Source organism: Dromiciops gliroides, chromosome 1 (genome assembly GCF_019393635.1).
Source record: "Dromiciops gliroides isolate mDroGli1 chromosome 1, mDroGli1.pri, whole genome shotgun sequence".
NCBI lineage: Eukaryota > Metazoa > Chordata > Mammalia > Microbiotheria > Microbiotheriidae > Dromiciops > Dromiciops gliroides.
Genome location: NC_057861.1, coordinates 7,931,384 through 7,949,617, shown reverse-complemented (window position 1 = coordinate 7,949,617; position 18,234 = coordinate 7,931,384). Strand labels below are relative to the sequence as shown.

The window sequence follows — 18,234 nt, the reverse complement described above, 5'->3', positions numbered from 1 at the left end:
CACCCATTGGGAAGGCAAGCGATAGGATCCCCATGATGCATGGGAAGTTATGCCAAACAGATCCCCCATTAGCCTTGTCATGGAGGGGGGAGGGCAAGAAAAATCAAGTGGAAGAAAGTCTGCTCTCCTGCTCTCACACTCTCTCAGGGCTTGCTGGATGTGAAGCATTTTTCATCACGTTTTCCTTCAGAATTGTCCAGGATCATTGTATTGGTGGGGGTAGCCATGGCATTCCCCGCTGATCCTCCCACAGTGTTGCTGTGACTGTGTGCAGTGTTCTCCTGGTTCTGCTCCCTGCCCATTAAGCCTTCCCAGGCATGTCCTCGTTCTTGAAGGCCCCCCTCACATGACCTTTCTTCCATGAGCTGACACTTGATCCTGCCGACTGTATGTGGCCTCTTCCTCTCCTGAAGCCCCTTTGAATTCTACCTTGTTTTATACTGATCTAATGTCTTCTCTCTCCTCCCAGGTGGGGAGTCTGGCCAGCAGTGGCCTTCTCATCCCCCACACACAAGTAAGGTGCCAACAAAGGGCAGTTTAAAAGTCTTAGGCGGGGTTTAAGTTTTCAGAGACGCTTAAGACTGCAATAAGACTTGTGGGACAACTTGAATTTGCTGAAGGAAATAAATGGATCAATTTGGCTTGATAAGCATCCACCATGTGCAGAGGCAGGCCCCTGGAGGCAGTGCAAAAGGTGACCAAGGTCTGGTGTCATCTGATACATGGGCAGATGACTGAGTTACAATACTAGTGAGTGTCTAAGAGAGGAGCAGACAGTGCTGAGTGAGCTCAGAGCGGGGAGGGCAAGGCTTCCCAGAAGAGATGGAATTTGAGTCGGATGTTGGGAATGCAGTGGGCAGGACATTCCAGGCCCAGGAGGCACGACCCAGGGCGGGCTCTTTGTGTGGGGGGAGGAGCACAAGATGATGCAGGAGAGGAAGGACGGGTCACTTGTGGAGCAACCTGAATTCAAGGCTGACAAATTGGGACTTGACTCAGAGCTTAATTGGCAGCTGATGAAGGGTTTTGAGCGAAGAGTGACATGCCCAGCTGTGTTCAATTCAGTAAATATTTAGTAAGCACCAGCTGTGTACAGGACACCAGGCTAGCCTGGGGGATTCAGACATAATATTGGCCATCCTTGTGTCTGCCAGGGGCTTCCTGACTTAGGGGCAAGACCCTGAATCCGAGTCAAGACAGTGAAGCTGCCTGGAAATGGGAAGGCCCCAAAAACCTGGAGAAGAAATGCTCCCATGAAGACCATTTCCACCCTTCCCTTCCCAAGAAAAAAAAAAAGAAAAAATATTGGGGGGGGGGAGTGAGGAGAGAAGCCCTCCAGCCCCCACCCACTGAATTGTCTACCTTCTTCCCTCCCAGTTGTCTCTGCAGCTGCCGAAGGGTTTGTTTATGTGGGGGATGAGTGACCTTGCCACAGAAGGCCTTGGCTGGGCTCTTGAGAAAAAGAGAATATGACCAAGTATGATGAGGGAGACAGGATCCGTGGGCCCACGGGAGGGGGGAATACAGGCTTTGTTGGGGTTGCGGAAAGCACATGGCTTCTTGTCTTTGGGATAGTGGAAATGAATCAGTGGCTTGCAGAGAAACGGCCTTTGGGGCCCTGGCCCCCGAGCTGCAGCTCTCAGCTCCCTTCTGGGAGCTCACGTAAAATGATGTAACAAAGTGAAAAGGCATTGTGCAAGCAGGCCTCCTCTCTCCCCTTGCCTCACTCTGCTGCTGTCTGTATTGAGGGATGCATGCTGACACTCCGTGCTGCGCTCTCAGCTCTGAATCAGCCAAGTTGGGGAAAAGACCCAGGAGTAGGGGGTGGCATCTTGCTGTAGGAGCTAAAATCCGAGTAAGCCCCAATCCTCTAGTGGTGAGTGTGTCACATCTTTACCAAGGGGTGTGTGTGTGTGTGTGTGTGTGTGTGTGTGTGTGTGTGTGTGTGTGTGTGTGTGTGTGTGTGTGTGTGTGTGTGTAGGTGGGCATCTGCCACTCCCTCTCTTGGCCCTTTCTTTGAAGGAGGCTGGTACTAGGCATGCTGGGTTTGGAATCAGGAGGCCAGTGCTGGCTCTGGCCTGGTGGTGACCCTGCACGGGGCATTTTGGAATGTACAAAGAAACACTTTGTGAACTGTAGAGCAGTCCAGCTAGTTTGGCTTTGCCTGGACTAGCCAGTCCAGCGGGCTGAGAGGGAGGGGCCCTTTGGAGATGGACTGGTGCCATCGATTTCTTCTATCATGTGGCATCAGTTGTGAGATTCCGACCTGCATAGACTGGCGTTCCTGGACAGCTCTTGCTGTTGGGCATGACTGCCTGTGTGGGGCAGGAGTCATGGGGTCCAGACCTGGCTTCAGATGCTCCTCACTGAAGAATGGGCGGGGTGGGCAAGTCACTCCTTTCTGCATTTCAGTTTCTTCATTCCATCAGAGCCCCTCACTTACAGGGTTGTTGGGAGGGCCAGGTGAGACAATGGGCACCCTACAGCAGCGTCCACTCTTTCACTTGGGTTGATGTGGAAAGGCCAGGGCTTTCCCTGAAGTGTTTGGCTGCCCCGGGCCTTCTGGCTTTTGTCTCTAGTGTTAGGATGTTTGGGCTGGGGGAGGACTCCACTACAGATTGATCGATGCCCTGCATCCAAGAGAAGCGAGGCAGGACTGGAGGTCAAGCCAAATCTGTTTGCCTTTTAGGAGCTCAGCTGCAAGCTTGCTGTGGCCTTGGCTCTCTGTGGACAGCTGAGAATGGCCAGCAAAGGGCCCACACCCTCAACATCTCCTGAGAACTCCAGTGCGGGGGGCACGAGTGGCAGCAGCAATGGCCCCGGCGAGAACGGCAATCAGGACAGCACTTTCGAGTGCAACATCTGCTTGGACACGGCCAAAGATGCCGTCATCAGCCTCTGTGGCCACCTCTTCTGGTGAGTAGTGCTGCTAGATGAGGACCAGGAAGCCTGCGGGCCGGCCCCAGTGACCCAAGCCGACCAGAACCTTTTGGAAACCGTAGGATGTTTATAAATGGAGTGGGGCCTTGCTGAGCAAGGGGTGTTGTGATCTCCGGGGCCTTTGGGTCATCATCCCTGAAGTAAAGAACTCAATGGGTCTCTACTTCCTGCTTTACCAGGAGAGGGGTCTATGTTGTAAATGCTCTTGGGGCCCGAGAATAGAGCAGAAGAGCTGCCGTGGTCAGAGAAGCTTCTTGGGAGAAGAGGGGGCGCTCGGGCTGGGCTTGGTTTGGTTGTTTATAAGGCCCCAGTGAAGGTTTCCCTCAGCCATGGCCAGGTGGCAGCCGTTCTTCCCAGCAGAGTCTCAGGGGTCTGTGCTATGCGAGCCCCGACCAGGGCCCATAGCCACCAGGTATCAGGAACCTGAATCCTGGGCCACATAGCCCACAGGTGCCCTCCTGGCTGAGACCAGTGCGCTCTCCTCTGTGCCAGAATGCCTCTTCTCCCTCTGGGCTGGGGTTAGAGGGAGATGAGGGGGGTAAAGAGCTCTCTCTCTGGGGCCCCTCCTTCCCCATCTCTCTTCTCCTCCCAACTCCCAGAGCCAAATTCATCACTGCCCATTTACACTCTTGTAGCCATGTTTTCTGTCCAGGCTTCCCGATGCATCCCTCCTTCCTCTCCCAGTCTGGCTTCACACAGATTACTCTTCCTTGCACATGGATTATGTCTCTTCTCGGAACCTTCCAATGATTCCATTTAACCTATTAAATAACATTCAGAATGATTTAGTCTGGGGACAGCCAGGTGAATAAAGCACCGGCCCTGGAGTCAGGAGGACCTGAGTTCAAATCTGGCCTCAGACACTTGACACTTAGTAGCTGTGTGACCTTGGGCAAGTCACTTAACCCTCACTGCCCCACAAAACACAAAAACAAAACAGAATGATTTAGTCTGGCCTTCGAAGCCATCTGTAGTTTGGGCCCCTTCTGCCTCTCCTGTCTCTCTCGCACTGTTCCTTCCATTCAGAGCAGACCGCTCTTCCTCTTCCTGGATGTGTTTGCCTTCCAGGGTTTTGCCCTTCTCCGTGGCAGGAAGCCCACTTTCCTGTGTGCTAATTGAGCTATCTCCTTCCCGCAGTCTTCCCTGACCTCTGCCTCTCATCATCCCTCCCCACAACATCAGGGGGTGCTTGGCCATTGGTGTTGTGGCTAACCCCTAACTCCCCAAGGGCAGGATGCTGCCTTAGTTCTCCTGTCTGCCTCTTTCAGTGAAGAGCAGTACTTCATAAAGGCTCCACCTCAAAGAGAAGCAACTTGAGGGAAGATGGGAGGCCTCATGGCCCATTTGTGTGACCCTGTCACTCGGTCAGTAAGCATTTATTAAGTGCCTTCTGTGTGCCAGCCACAGTGCTAAGTACCAGGAAAGGGATTAGCTAGACACCTGAGGGTGTCTAATGAGAACTGGTGGAAAATGAGGTTGGATGGGGAGGATGGACCCAGCGTATGGGACGCCCTGAAACCCCAGCTGGCAGCCTTTGCTTTTTGGTTTCCCGGTTTAGGAAATCGGGAGCTATTGAAGTTTTCGGAGCAGGACAGTGGCCTTAGAAAAGTGGAATTTTGGAGAAGGGACAGTTTTAGGGTCTGTTCCAAGGGCATCAGAGCTTGAATTAAAATAATTAGATTTTTTTCTGAGACTTTTGTGATACCCTGTGGTACCAGAGGATTTAAAACTGGGAAGGCCCTTTAGTGAGAATTAGGGACAGTTATGTCGTCGGGGCTACAAATGGCCAGTCTTATTTCTCTCTGCCCACCCTTGGACTTCCTTTTTCCTCCCAGACTCCCTGAGGAGTAAGCCTGTGGGGGTCTCCAGGGGCGGGAGGGGGTATCCCACCATGCTTTGGGGCCCTTCCAGTCCTGTAGTCATGGGGAGGATGTTGTGCCTTGGCCCCCGAGGCCCGAGAGGACAGACGCCCCTCTATGTCCAGCAGCCTCTTGGCTCCATGTTAGTCTGCTGGAGAGAGGAGTTGGGCTAGAAGTGGGATAACACCCACTTCTCTGCCCATCCTCCCATGCTGGGCTAGTGGTGCTCCAGTGTTCACAGAAGCCCTGGCAGGTAAGTTCTGGAGTTAGCCTTGGCCCCAGTTTATAGATGAGGAAACTGAGGTGTGAGTGACTAAGTGACGTGGGCACTTCTTTGGCCTTGCTATGACCCTTTCCCATGATCCTCTTGGTCTTGGGAGTCCACGACTGGTCTGGAAGCTTCAGTGCTTGGGTTTAGTGGGGGTTGAAGACTGGAAGGAACCCCAGCCTGGGCTCAGGAGCCGTGTCACTCTGGACGAGGCACTTCTGGGCACTGGATTAGTTACGGTCGATTCTCACGCTCCCACTCACGCTCCCATTCGGTCGTCTGTGTCCAGGGAGCCCAAGGTCACCTTCACCCACTGGAAAGAGCATCAAACCAACCCATGTCCACAAGCATCCCAGTGTCTGACATAAGTGATTCCTGGGGGTGCAGGGACCCAGGACTTCAGGCAGGATGGGCACCTGGCTGCATAGCTGGGGCCGGGCGAGAGGCCCCCTACACTCCATGCCTGGGCTTCTGGGGGTCTGTTACTCAGATCTCACCATTTCTCTGTGATGGTGATGCTCTTCTTTCTGGAATTGTCACGTTCTCTAACATTGGGAACTTCATAATTCCCCTCCGGGGGTTAGGGCCTCATGAAAGGCCCCTCGCTTATGTCTGTATCAAGCTTGGGTTTCTTCAGGATGGGCTCCCCAGAGCGCGGGCTGCCCCGGCTTGAGGTGGGCCCAGGACAGGCCAGCTCAGTGGAGGGAGGCTCAGCTCAATCAGTGGGCATCTTCTAAGTAGTTACTCTGTCAGGCCTGGCCACTGGGGCTTACAACAACATATTAACCCTGCTCTGAGATAGAAGGGCATGTGGTGTCCTGGGGGAGGAGATGCCTCCCCTGACAGAAGCAAGGGTTCTGAGGTGAATCAGTGCTGGGCGCCCAGGCCCTGCCTTTGGGGAGCTTACAGTTTAATGAGGAAAAAAGAGGAGTATACAGATCACTGTAATGCCTTGTTGTGTATCGGGATGAGATATTCCCAGAGGAGTGATGGGAGGGAAGCAGTGGAAGGACTGGACCCCCGGTGTCTCCATGTCAGCTTGGAAAGAAAGGAGGGCTCTAGGAAGTGAGGCAGCTCGTGGCCTGAGTTCAAATCCAACCTCAGTCCCATAACCTCTGTACAGGCATAGTTTCCTCATCTATAAATGGGGATAGCAAGAGCACCTCCCTCCCACGGTGGTTGTGAGGATCAAATGAGATGATAATTGTACAGCATGAAGCACAGGGCCCAGCACATAGTAGGTGTTTATATAGAAATGTTGGCTGGTGGCGGTGGTGGTAGGAGGTGTTGTAGCAGGCCACAGGTGTCTGTGCTTGGCCTTGGGCTGTGGGGTGCTTTCACCCATGGCTTAGATAAAGGAAGGCAGGCATCCACAGCTCAGTGCTGAGGAGAACTGGCTTGCTGGCTCCCAAATGCTCTTAATGGGCCAGAACAACCAGTGAAGTGCACAGGGCACAGATGGAGGGGCCTGTTGTGGGTGTGACGAGGACAGAGTTCTGAGTATAAGGTGTAAGGGCCTCGTGACTCCCCAGCAGGCTGAGGGCCCGTTCTGAGGCAGCCTGCAAACAAATGTGGTCTTAGAGTAACTGAGGAGAGACACCATGTCCAGAACCCAGGGCATGATGGGCCCATTGCCCTCTGTGCTGGTCAGACCCCTCCCGGAGAGGGGGGCAGTCCATTCAGAGCACGGCTCCCGGAGAAGGACCTGGACAGATTAGAGACTGTCCCAAGGGGAGGGGGTGGTCACTATAGGAGAAGGGTAAACATACGGGCACTGGGGCGCTCTGCCCATGACCCCAAGAACCGCCCTCCAGTACTGAGAGGGCTCATGGCAGAGAGAGATTGCTTGGACTCCTGGACCCTTTTGTTTGATCTGGGGCAATGTGGACATTACACAGAAAAGTCAGTTTAGTCTGTACGGAAGAGCTTCCTCACAGCTGGAGCAGCCCCAAAGCCAGCCGTGGGTCCCTCCAAAGAGCGGGGCCAGGTGACGCTTGTGTGTGGGGGGGTCTTGGTCAGTATTGGTTGGGCTAAGTGGCCTCTGAGTTCCCCTCCTGACTGCTTCAGCCTTGGGGGAGGATCCCGCTGACTTGACATCAGTACATTCTGTGGTTCTGAATGCTTTGTGGAGGGGAGGGGGGCTAGGCAGGCTTTGGGGCCCTTTGGTGCCTCCTTACTGAGGCTTTGCCCTGGCTGTCAGTCACCCGGAGGCTTGCTGCCTGCCCAGGGCCGCTGCTAATGACTCTCTTCTGTTTGTCCCCTCTCTCTTCTCTTGGACTGCTTGCCCCTGGGACACCTGCAGTTGGCCATGTTTACATCAGGTAAGATGCATTGATGCATTTCCTTTTACCTTGTCTTTCATCAGCTTCTCTTGCGCAGTAACTCCCATCGTCCCCAAGGCTGCTGTCAGAAATGGTAATCTCCCCTTCGGGTGCCTCTGGTCAATCAGGAGATGCTTGTAGCACAGTAAAAGGGGACCTTTTCAAAAGGAGGCTGTGGAATTTTAGAGAGGAGGCAGCGGGACCTGGATTCGGTTCCCCATCTGTGGCTTCACTAGCCATGTGCAGTTGGCCAGGTCTCCTCAGGTCCAACATCGTTCTCCACTGTCCCTGACAGCCAGCCTCTCCTTGTCTTGCCCTCCAGCCTGCTTGCCTCTTCTGCCCCTTGCACCCTCTGGAGCCGAGCAGAATGCTTCTTTTTGAAGGGGTGGCCCTTCCGGTCCTTGATACAGCCAGATGCTGCCCCAGCCCCAGATCTTTTTTTGGCACCCTGAACATCCTAGTTCTCTCAGCCCTCGTGGGTGCAGATGTGTCCCTGGCCTCGATCATTGTCTCCCTTATCTCTAAAATAAGCATACGGCTCAGGGGTCTCAGGCCAGCTCTGGTGTCTTACAGAGGGGGCATTGACGTGCAGTGTTCACCTCACAGGGTGTGTTGTGGCAATGGGGGTTCTCATAACTGTCATCGTGTTTATTAAGAAGCAATACCGATTTATAGAAGGGAAGAACGAAAGCAGGCAGACTAGGGCTTTGGGGGAGATTAGGGAATCCATCTCCTCGTGTGAGCTGATTGCGTGCTTCATTTCTGCTTCCCGGCTTCTTATATGAGCAGCTTGGAGAGTTCTGGCCAAATATGGCAGGGCTACAGCAGGTCCACCCCCGACCTTGGAGCAGAAGGAGGGGTGGGGGCCGAGGAGCTGGAGATTCCCCACGGTGGGGCCTTTGGCTTGGTTTCAGCTCGTAGTCCATTCAGTTCATGTGTTTTCTCTTTTCTCTACTCAGTGGCTGGAGACCCGACCAAACAGACAGGTGTGTCCAGTGTGCAAAGCAGGGATCAGCCGAGATAAAGTGATCCCTCTGTATGGCAGGGGCAGCACTGGGCAGCAGGATCCCAGGTGAGCACTCTGCGTGGTCATGCGCCCACCCCTCCATCCCCCCCCAGTCCCTCTGCCCACCTGCCTACAACCAGACTACTCCTTGCTGGACTGCTCGAAGGCATTCCTCCTGGGGAGTGCCTCAGTGGAATGCCTCTGCTCCCGCCCTGGATCCCCATCCGAGACGAGGGGCTCGTAGTCCTGGCCCAGGCATACTCATGCTCCAGACCACATTGTTCCTCCACCTTTGCCTGGGCTGCTGGGTGATGATGTCATCAGACAGACACATGGCGCTAAGGCATTGGTTCTCCCTTGATTTTTTTTGGTTTTTTTGGTGGGGCAGTGAGGGTTAAGTGACTTGCCCAGGATCACACACACAGCTAGTAGGTGTCAAATGTCTGAGGCTGGATTTGAACTCAGGTCCTCCTGAATCCAGGGCCGGTGCTCTATCCACTGTGCCACCTAGCTGCCCCCTCTCCCTTGATTTTTAAGATCTATTTGGGGAGACTAGAAACACCTCTGTCTTAAAATGTTCACACTCATGTTCATGGCCACCTTTGGAATCTCTCTCAGCTTTGCATTATTTTTATTCTTCAGAGAGAAGACGCCTCCCCGACCTCAGGGACAGAGACCAGAGCCTGAGAACAGAGGGGTAAGGAAAGCATCCTTGGCATTATTCTCATTTATTGAGGGCTTTGTAGAATTCATTACCCGCTTCAGCCTCTCGGTAGGTTTGCATTAGTGTTGGCATTCGGCTTTTACAGATGAGCAAACAAACGTAGAGAGGTGAAGTGAGTTGCCCAGGGTAGCCCCCTCAGTGAGTGGAGAATTGGCACTTAGACCCAGCAGGCCTTCTGGCTCTCTCACCCCAGACTGCCTGGGTCTAGAACCAAGTCTCTGGAGTTCCCCCAGGTCATTTCTTGCTCAACTTTGCCTGCCCGAGGAGCAGCATGTCTAGTGCCTGCTGTTTAGATATCCCTCCTGGGTGCAGCTCCCCTGCCCTCCTAGCCTGGCCCTCAGGGCCCCAAGCCCCTGAGCTTGGCCTGAAGTCCTTAGGTCTGGCCTGACCAGAGTAGAGCGTGGACTGTTCTGAGCCAAGCTTGCCCTAGAAAGCAGGTCCTGATGAAATCATTGCGCTTGCTAATGTCACGCTGCCTCCTGTTCCCTGTGGGCTCTGACAAGAAGGCATCTCAGCATGCAGGGGGTGGAGAGTTGCTGCTGCACCCTCCCCGGAGAGTTGCTCTCTTATTAAATCAGCTGATGGCCCCTAATAGGTGCTCCAGCTCCCTCAGGAAGCTTGGTGCCAAGCCAGGACACGGCCAGGTACAGGGCCCCTCGGGCTTTGGAACGAACATGGGCATGGGGCTCCTTCTGTGATGCGAACACACACCCAATGGCACACGAAGCCGGCCTCTTCTGAGGTGATGCGCCATCTTGTGTAAGGAGAACATTGGAAACTAGAGCAGGGCCTTAGGGAGCAAGCCCAAAGGAGGCCCCACTTGGTCACCCCAGTTTTTCCTCCTCCAAGTTTCTGCCTGCTGTGGGTCTCCTGGCTCAGCAGCCCCTGGGGGAGTGAGTGAGGGATAGAGGTGAGGGAGCCACCGTCATCAGCAGCACCCCCGGCTGCAGGACAGGTAGGCTGAGGATGGCTGGCCCAAGTCTAGAGGGGAGGCCATGGAGGCGCAGAAGGGTCAATGCCATACGGCTCCATGGGCCCTGAGTGAGCCGTGCTGGTGCTGAGGGATGTCAGCCATGCGTCTGCTGCGACGAGGTCCTCTTGAACATGCAAGGAAGGAGGCAGGTGCAGAACATTCTGCCCCTCACCTGCACAGAGATCTCCAGGCTGAATTCATGTGGCCCTCACTTCCTGAACCCTTTTGGAAGCCTTGTTCTGAGGAAGGTGACATGGAAAGGCAGGAAAGCGGCCCAGCCTGGCAGCAAACATTTCTGAAAGGCTCGAGCTGTGCCTGCCCTCAGGTGTCAGGAGCAAGGGCAGGTTCAGATCCTAACGAGCGCTACTGGCTATAGACACAAAGTAAATACAAAATGTTGGTGGGGGGCTAAGGGAGACCCTGTTACCTGGCGCACGAATGAAAGGCCTCCTGGACGAAGCCTTTGGACAGAGCTTTGAGATCAGTGATGTCCCCCAGGTGGCTCAAGGCCTCCTGCCTCCACCTTGTGGCTGCCTGTGGATGTGGGCAGATCCCCACAGTCACTTGGTGGGCGTCCCCTGGGATGATCCCACATTCTCATCTGTCAAGTCAGAGGCAGAAGGCTGGCATTGGGGGCAGTGCGAGAGCCCGGGAGCCTCAGGAAGGGGAGGAGGGAGGACCGGGGCTGCTTGTGCAGAGCCCGCTGGGTGGCAGGGGCTCCTTCCCTTAACTCCTTTTCTCCTTCCAGGGATTTCAAGGCTTTGGCTTTGGAGATGGCGGCTTCCAGATGTCGTTTGGGATCGGAGCCTTTCCTTTTGGCATCTTCGCCACAGCGTTCAACATAAACGACGGGCGGCCTCCTCCAGGTAGGCCTGTCTCTGGGCAATCTGACGGGATTCCTAGGCGGGCCATCTGTCTGGTCATCCGTCCGTCCGTCTGTCGGTGTGCTCTGACTTTCCGCTTAGTAAATGCGCTTTGTTTGACTGGGGAAATCATAGAGCCTGTTAGGGACCCTGGAGTTCATGTGGTAAAGGAACAGAATCAATTTTCTCTCACGCTCTCCAGCCTCCTTTTTTTAACTGAAAAAGGAAAGAAACCCCAAACTCTACCCTGGGCGTGTCTGCTTCTGCTCCACCTCTGTCTCTGCAGCCTCTCATTTGGCCCAGGGAGGCCAGACGACTTGTCGCTGGCCACACCAGGGGCAGATTTGAACCCAGGTTTCCAACTCCGAATCCACATTTTCTCCTCTCACCATTTGGGTGGCTCGGCTCTCACCATGGCTGCCCGCTGTGGGCCTCGGGTGGGGACCCTGAGGCCTGATGGTTGGTTAGCCTGAGCCGTGGGAAGTCACTAGTGTACGGGCGGGCTTTGGGGGCCCTTCCCCCTGCCTTGTGTGGTGCCTCCCATAAGCTGGCCTCAGTGTGGCCTTGAAGTGCTCCCTGAGGTGGGCCAAGGGTCACACAATGAGGAAGCGACACCATGGTTTCCAAACCTGGCACCAGCCCTCTGTGCCCTGTGGCCTCCCTTCAATGTTTAGATGTCAGGGAACCAGGATGCCATCCCAGGTATCTGTCCTTCTACCAGTGCATGGTATAGCCCCCTTTGATCCCCAGCTGACTCAGCATACATAGCCCCAGGCTGGACTGGAGGCCTTTCTGCCCCATGGGCATAACTGTGCTGCCTCCTTAGGGCAGGGATATGGTGAGGATTCTCTTGGTCCAGACCAGTGATCTCATCAGGGTAGGGAACTCCTAGTGTGGAAATGCCCTCTGGTGGGGTCCCACAGCCAGCACGTGCCAGAGGCAGTAGTTGAGCTAGGGCTTCTCAACCCAAGGCCTTACCTGTTTCTCCTGAGTCTCATTAGCATTGTTGGCCAGTGTCTCCACCAGCTGTTTCGTCAGCTCACTTGTTTATGCTGACGCAGAAAATTATTTTACATGAAATCTACACGGCTTCTCTTGCTTCTTAACCTGCTCTTAATTTGAGAAAAAACTTGCTAATGGTTAGAATCCTCACAGTTTGCCAGGCTGCTTTGGCATCACCAGGGGTCTTCAGGACAAGGTCAGCAGGCCCCTTGTCAGTTCCACTATAATGGGGTTTGCCAGATCCCCCTGAGAGTCTGGGGTTAGCTGGGTCCTGTGGAGTGGAAGGGTTTGTCCTCAGGAGACTCAGCTTGAATAACGCCACACTCGGTGTGAGTAATGCCCGAGTCTCCGACCGACCAGTCTCCTTCCTGTTTTCACAGCTGTTCCCGGGACTCCCCAGTACGTGGATGAGCAGTTCCTGTCCCGTCTCTTCCTGTTTGTGGCCCTGGTGATCATGTTTTGGCTTTTGATCGCGTAACCCTGTGTCTGTGGCCTGGGTAGGTGGCGGCGGTGGCAGGGCCTCTTACCTGGTCACCAACCCTCGCCCACCCCTCTTTGAACTCCTGCTGTCTGTCTCCTGCACTCCCCAGGGGCCAGGAATCGGTGGGGTCAGCGACACAGGGAGGCGCTCTGGCTTGGGGAGCAGAGCTTTGGAACGAAATGAACTCGATTTGGGTGATGAGTCCACATCTTGGTGTGGTCCCACTGCAGCCTCAGGCCTGGCCCGAGCAGTGTGTAACAGCTTTAGAGACCCTGTGCCAGCCAACTCGGAGGGGATGGGCCTGAGGTGGGGAGGGGCTAGGGAGAGAGGAGCCCCTTTGCTACCATCTGCATACAACATCGAAAAAGTAAAGGGAAGGACCCCTCGATATTTGGAACTGTAGACTTGCTCTCCTTACACTCTGCAAAACAGCACGTCCAACAGTAGTCTCACCTGACTGCGTGTGTGGACCACCTATGCACACAACAGCCCAAGGCCAGGACCCGGGGCTGGGGGCTCGCCTTCTGCTCCCAGCCCAGCTATCCAGCCCAGTCTTCCTCCCGATTCCTCAGATGACCCCGGGGGCAGACAGCACAGCTCTCTCTGGTAGCTTGGCATATTTGAGCCACCTGGACACTGGCTTGGCCCTGGGCTTGGGCCTCAAGCCTCAGAGAGGTCTTGACCAGCTCTGCCTGTGGGCTTCCCGTCCCCTGCTTGCAGGGAGTTGTAGCCATGCTGGCTTCTCTCTACCAGGAGGAGTGACAGTGAAAGCTTGCCCAGGCCCCAAAGACAAACCTAAGAAGGAGGGGAAATTCGAGCCACTAAATTAAGTTTAAGCTTCAGTTACTCGCATCTCTCCTGGAAAAAGGAAACCGATGTCACCAGAGGCAGCCCCCATCTGGAGCTCTCCAGCCCAGCTGCCTGTCTTCTGTCAGTCAGGGAGCAGCGGGGCGCGACTCTGCCAGACCTGGCTGCCGTTCTTTCTCAAGTCCAGGCCGCTGGGGCTTCCCAAGCACCGAGAGCCTCTTAGGCCTGTGCTCTTAAAGGAGATGACTCCTGACTCCTGCAGGGAGAGAGATGCCTTAGACTCAGTCCATGGCTTTTCCCTCTTCATTCAGAATCTTGAGAAGAAAGGTGCCTCGCTGTCATCATTGCTTTGGTTTCTTGTTTCTTTGAATCTGATCAATAAGAAGTAGGGCGCCAAACGGCTCATCATGTACCATCCTGTTTAATTATCTATCCATCTTTCTGTGTCTGTGTGTCTGCCTGCCAAAAAGGTCCCCGGCATTGCTGTGGAAGAAGCCCAGCCCTGGGATTTCTCAGGGAAGTCCCTTCCTGTGTGTGAAATCTGCCTTCCTCTGGCTCAGCTCCTCTTGAGAAATAAGGCCCTTCCTGCTTTGGGGTTGTGGCGGCCTCAAGCATTCAGTCCAAAGATACCTGGAAAAGGGAATGACTGTGCCCCCTGCAACCTTTCTCCTTCCCCAAGTCTCCCCCCTCCGTCTCCGGCCTTACCAAAGCCCAAGCCCAGTGTTGAAATGTTCAGAACCAAGTATTCTGTAGGTGTCGCGGTGGCCGAGTGAGGGTCATGGAGCCGGGTGCTTGGGTGGCCCCTGTATGTGTGATCAAGGAGCTTGTCCCCCTAGGGACCCCCAACCTCGGGTGAGCACCCCCCCAAATCCCCAAAAGCCTGAGGTTGGGAGGTTTCAAGAGTGGGTACTGGCTACAAGGTAGTACAGTGTCCCCTCCTGGCTATAAGAGAGAGGCAGGGGAGGCAGGTTGGAATCTACAAAACGGGGATGGAAAGAGGTTCTCAGAACTGGGCCCAGCTCTCCTCTCCTTTGAGCTGTGGCAAGCTTCGCCTGCCTTGGCCAGAAGTCGGGTGGGCCTGCAGTGGTAGCAGCAGCAGCAGGTTTGAGACTACCAGCCTGGTCCAGCCCGGTCCAGCCTGGCCTGGAGGCTCCTTCACCTCCACCTGGCAATCCAGTGACCTTACACTTCTTCCTTTCCAAGTTAATGCATTTCTTCCTTTGGGAGCTCTTGGCCCTTTTTTCCCCTTTTATTCCTTTGTATTAATTAGGACTGTGCTCTGGTCACAGTTAGACCATCAATGACACTATGTACCTTGAGATACATTTACTGGTTACTAATTTTCACTGTTGTGAAAGTGATTTGATTTAGAAGAAAAATAAAAATGGTTTTACATTGAGAGCTGCCAGGTGTGGATTTCCTCTAGGGGAGGGCTGGGGCGGGTGGGGCTCCCGTTCTCCCTGCCTCAGGAAAGTTCCCATTGCAGTGATGTCATGGGGCACGTGAAGACCACCCGCAGGCAGCAGCCAGAGCTGACTCTCTGGCCCCCACCCTTGTCATGTTCTGTTTGAAGACTACCTCCACGTTCCTCAGCACCTCCACCTTAGAGCGTAGGCTTCAGGCCTGGAGGAGAGGTCATGTTCACTCGCATGACACCATCAAGTTTTCTTTAGCTTAGCCAAGGCTAACGGACTTCCTTTGGGCCACCTAACTGGCACTGTCATCCTTCCTTTCCTTAGCCAGCCTCTACTTCAGCGCAGTCCAGCAAACATTCACTTATCCAATAAGCTAAATTGTTGAGGGGGGGTCCTTACATGACAGCCTTCCCCCAGTACATCCCATGAGCCATACCTTGGAACAAAGGGAACAGTTAAACCCAGCCCACAGTCCCCAGGTTTTAGGATGAACGCACCCTCTCATTTCATGTCTGGGGTTGCAATCACTCGGCGGCCAGCTTCATTGACAGTAGTGTGATCCTTGGTCAGTGAGCAATTATTATGCACCCACTATGTCCAAGGCCCTCTTTTCTTGGTCTTCACAACCCCGGTATATTATAGGGAAGGGGGGGAAAAGCCAGCAAAAAGTGTGGGCATCTGCTGTTCTTTTTTTTTTTTTCTTTTTTTCTTTTTTTAGTGAGGCAATTGGGGTTAAGTGACTTGCCCTAGGTCACACAGCTAGTAAGTGTTAAGTGTCTGAGGGCAGATTTGAACTCAGGTACTCCTGACTCCAGGGCCAGTGCTCTATCCACTGTGCCACCTAGCTGCCCCGACATCTGCTGTTCTTACTGACACAGCAGCGCAGTGATGAACCTGTCTGTTCTTCTCAGATGGCAGAGATAATCTAGATTTTGGAATATAACTAGCTCATAGGTTGTTGCCCAGTGAAGCTGAAGTCCACCCTTTCAGGACAAGGAAGGTGACTCAGGGCCACTGACCTGTGTAAGATTACCTACCAAAAGACACCATGGTATAAAGACATTCCCCTACATTTGAAGTCAAGAGAACTGTGTCTTCATTCTGCTGCTGCCCGTGGAATTTGGGTACATCAGTCAAGAAGCATTAAGTGCCTACTGTGTGCCAGGCATTGCGCTAAGTTCTGGGGATGCAAAAGGCAAAAAACAGTCCCTGCCCTCAAGGAACTTACAGTCTAATGGGGGAGACAACAAGCAAGCAATTATATAGAAAGCAAACCACATGGGGATAAAGAGGAAATAACAGAGAGAGGGGCACTAGAATTGGGAGGGGTTGGATCCCAAGACAATCCCAAAGGACTCATGATAAAAACACGATCCACCTCCAGAGAAAGAAGTGATGATGTCTGAATAGACTGAAACATACTTTGTTTCTTCTTCCTTTCTTCCTTTCTCTCTCTGTCTCTCCCTCTCCTCTTTACTTCCTTTCTCTTTCTCATGAAGTCTTTTGTGTGTGTGTGTGTGTGTGTGTGTGTGTGTGTGAGGCAGCTGGGATTAAGTGACTTGCCCAGGGTCACACAGCTAGTGTTAAGTGTCTGAGGCCAGATTTGAACTCAGGTCCTCCTGAATGCAGGGCTGGTGCTCTATCCACTGTGCCACCTAGCTGCCCCTTTCTCATTAAGTCTTACACAAAATGACTAATATGGAAATGTTTTACATGATTGCACATGTATAACCTATATCAGATTGCTTACCATCTCAGGGAAGGGGGAGGTGAAGGAGGGAAGGATAGAATTTGGAATTCTAAACATTTTTTAAAATAATGTTAAAGACTTTTTATATGTAATGGGGGGGGGAATAAAATAGGTATTTTTAAGAGAGGTTGCAGAAAGTTTCCTGTAAAAGCTGGGGCTTTAGTTGGACCTCACAAAGACAGGAAAGTCAGTAGGTGCAGTTGACATGAGAAGCAGAGGATCTAGTTCAGGGAACAGCCAGGAGGCTGGTGTCACTGGGTCAAAGAGTACATTTTGGGGAGTAAGATATAAATTAGGAGACTGGAAAGGCAGGTGGGGCTGGGCTATAAAGGACTTTGAATGCCAAACAGCATTAGAGGCATGGAGACAATAGGCAATCGCTGGAATTTACTGGGTAGGAAGTGACATGATCAGATCTGGAGAGACTTGGGGTAGGGAGACCCCACAGCAGCTCTGGGAAGAGATCCACAGGGTGATGGTCCGACCCTCCGTAAGGTCAGCAAGGCCAGATGCCTATCCCCAGACATAGCTATTCTGAGCAGGTTGAAGAACAGGAATCCTGAGCATGAACCAGGCAGGAGGAGGCGAGATGGGAGAAGGAGCTCCTGCATGCATTCCATAGACATTGGATAGCAGCAGGGAGGGTCATCTGGATATGCCCTCTGTGTCCTGCCCTTCTGTTCAAAACCAGCTATTTATGAGGTGCTGGGTGTGGGAAGGAGGCCCCAGGGCTGCTGTGGAAGATACCACTGAACCAGCCCCAGGGCTGGCCTCAGAGGCCCAGATCTAAACAGTTATCAGGGCCTGCTAACTCTCCCTCCACAACAGTCTCTGGTACCAGTCCCTCCTCTCCGCTCACCCGGTGGAGCTTACCCCAGCCCATCCTCTCTCACCTGGAGTATTGCAGAGCTTACTATGTGTCAGGCACTGGGCAGAGCGCTTCTTATAAGGAGAATCTCATTCAGTCCCCACAACAACCCAGGGAGGTAAGTGCTGTCATTGCCCCCATTTTACAGTTGAGAAAACAGAAGCAAACAGGTGAAGTGACTTCCCCAAGGTCACCACTAGTAAGCATCTGAGGCAGGATCTGAACTCAGATCTTCCTGACTCCAGGCCCAATGTTGGCTTCCAGGGCAGGGACTGGCATTTCCGTCTTTATAGCCTAAGCAGCTGGCGGATAGACTTAAAAGAGACTTTTTGATTGATTAAAAAACTTACAGACAGCTGCCCCAGAGGGACATGAGCTGCCTTGAAAGGCAGTTGGTAAGTATCCTTAGGAGGTCTTCAAACAGAGAGCAGACAACCTCTGACTGGGGATGTCACGGTAAAGATTCCTCTCAGGCTAGGGGTCCCTCCCAACTTTCACATTCTCTTATGGGGAGGGAAAATAAGATCTATAGATCCATGAGAGAGAGAGAGAGGGAGGGAGGGAGGGAGGGGGGAAGAAGAGAGGAAAGGTGGGAGGGGGAGAGAGGGAGGGAGAGAGAAATACAGAGACACACAGAGAATGAGAATAAAATCTATAGGTCCTTGGTGGGGGGAGGAGGAGAGGGGGGAAAGAGAGAGAGAGAGAGAGCATAAGCTCTATAATACCAATAACTGGTAGGAAGTTGGATATAATAGAAAGAGTCCAATATTTAAATTCAGGCAAATGGGGGAGGTGGGTTTGAATTCCTCTCTGCTCCTTACTTCCTTGACAAAGGTAGGTGTCACAGCAAGCTCCCTTCATTTGGGGGACCAAATGTAGTCACGTATACAAAGTGCTTTGTGAATGTTAGAGCTTGTATCAAAGTCAAATATTGGGGCAGCTAGGTGGCGCAGTGGA

General features: G+C 53.3%; 1 protein-coding gene across 1 annotated transcript; it reads left to right on the top strand.

Annotated features, from left to right (window-relative positions):
• The first annotated feature begins 699 nt into the window (after window positions 1–699).
• RNF185 (ring finger protein 185) lies at window positions 700–14,643 on the top strand. Its single transcript, XM_043975011.1, has 7 exons — window positions 700–1,876; window positions 2,690–2,916; window positions 7,370–7,388; window positions 8,348–8,460; window positions 9,037–9,091; window positions 10,840–10,957; window positions 12,337–14,643. Exons 1-7 carry the CDS (start codon window positions 1,751–1,753, stop codon window positions 12,432–12,434), a joined length of 756 nt encoding a protein of 251 aa, XP_043830946.1. The 5' UTR covers window positions 700–1,750; the 3' UTR covers window positions 12,435–14,643.
• Window positions 14,644–18,234: the final 3,591 nt, after the last annotated feature.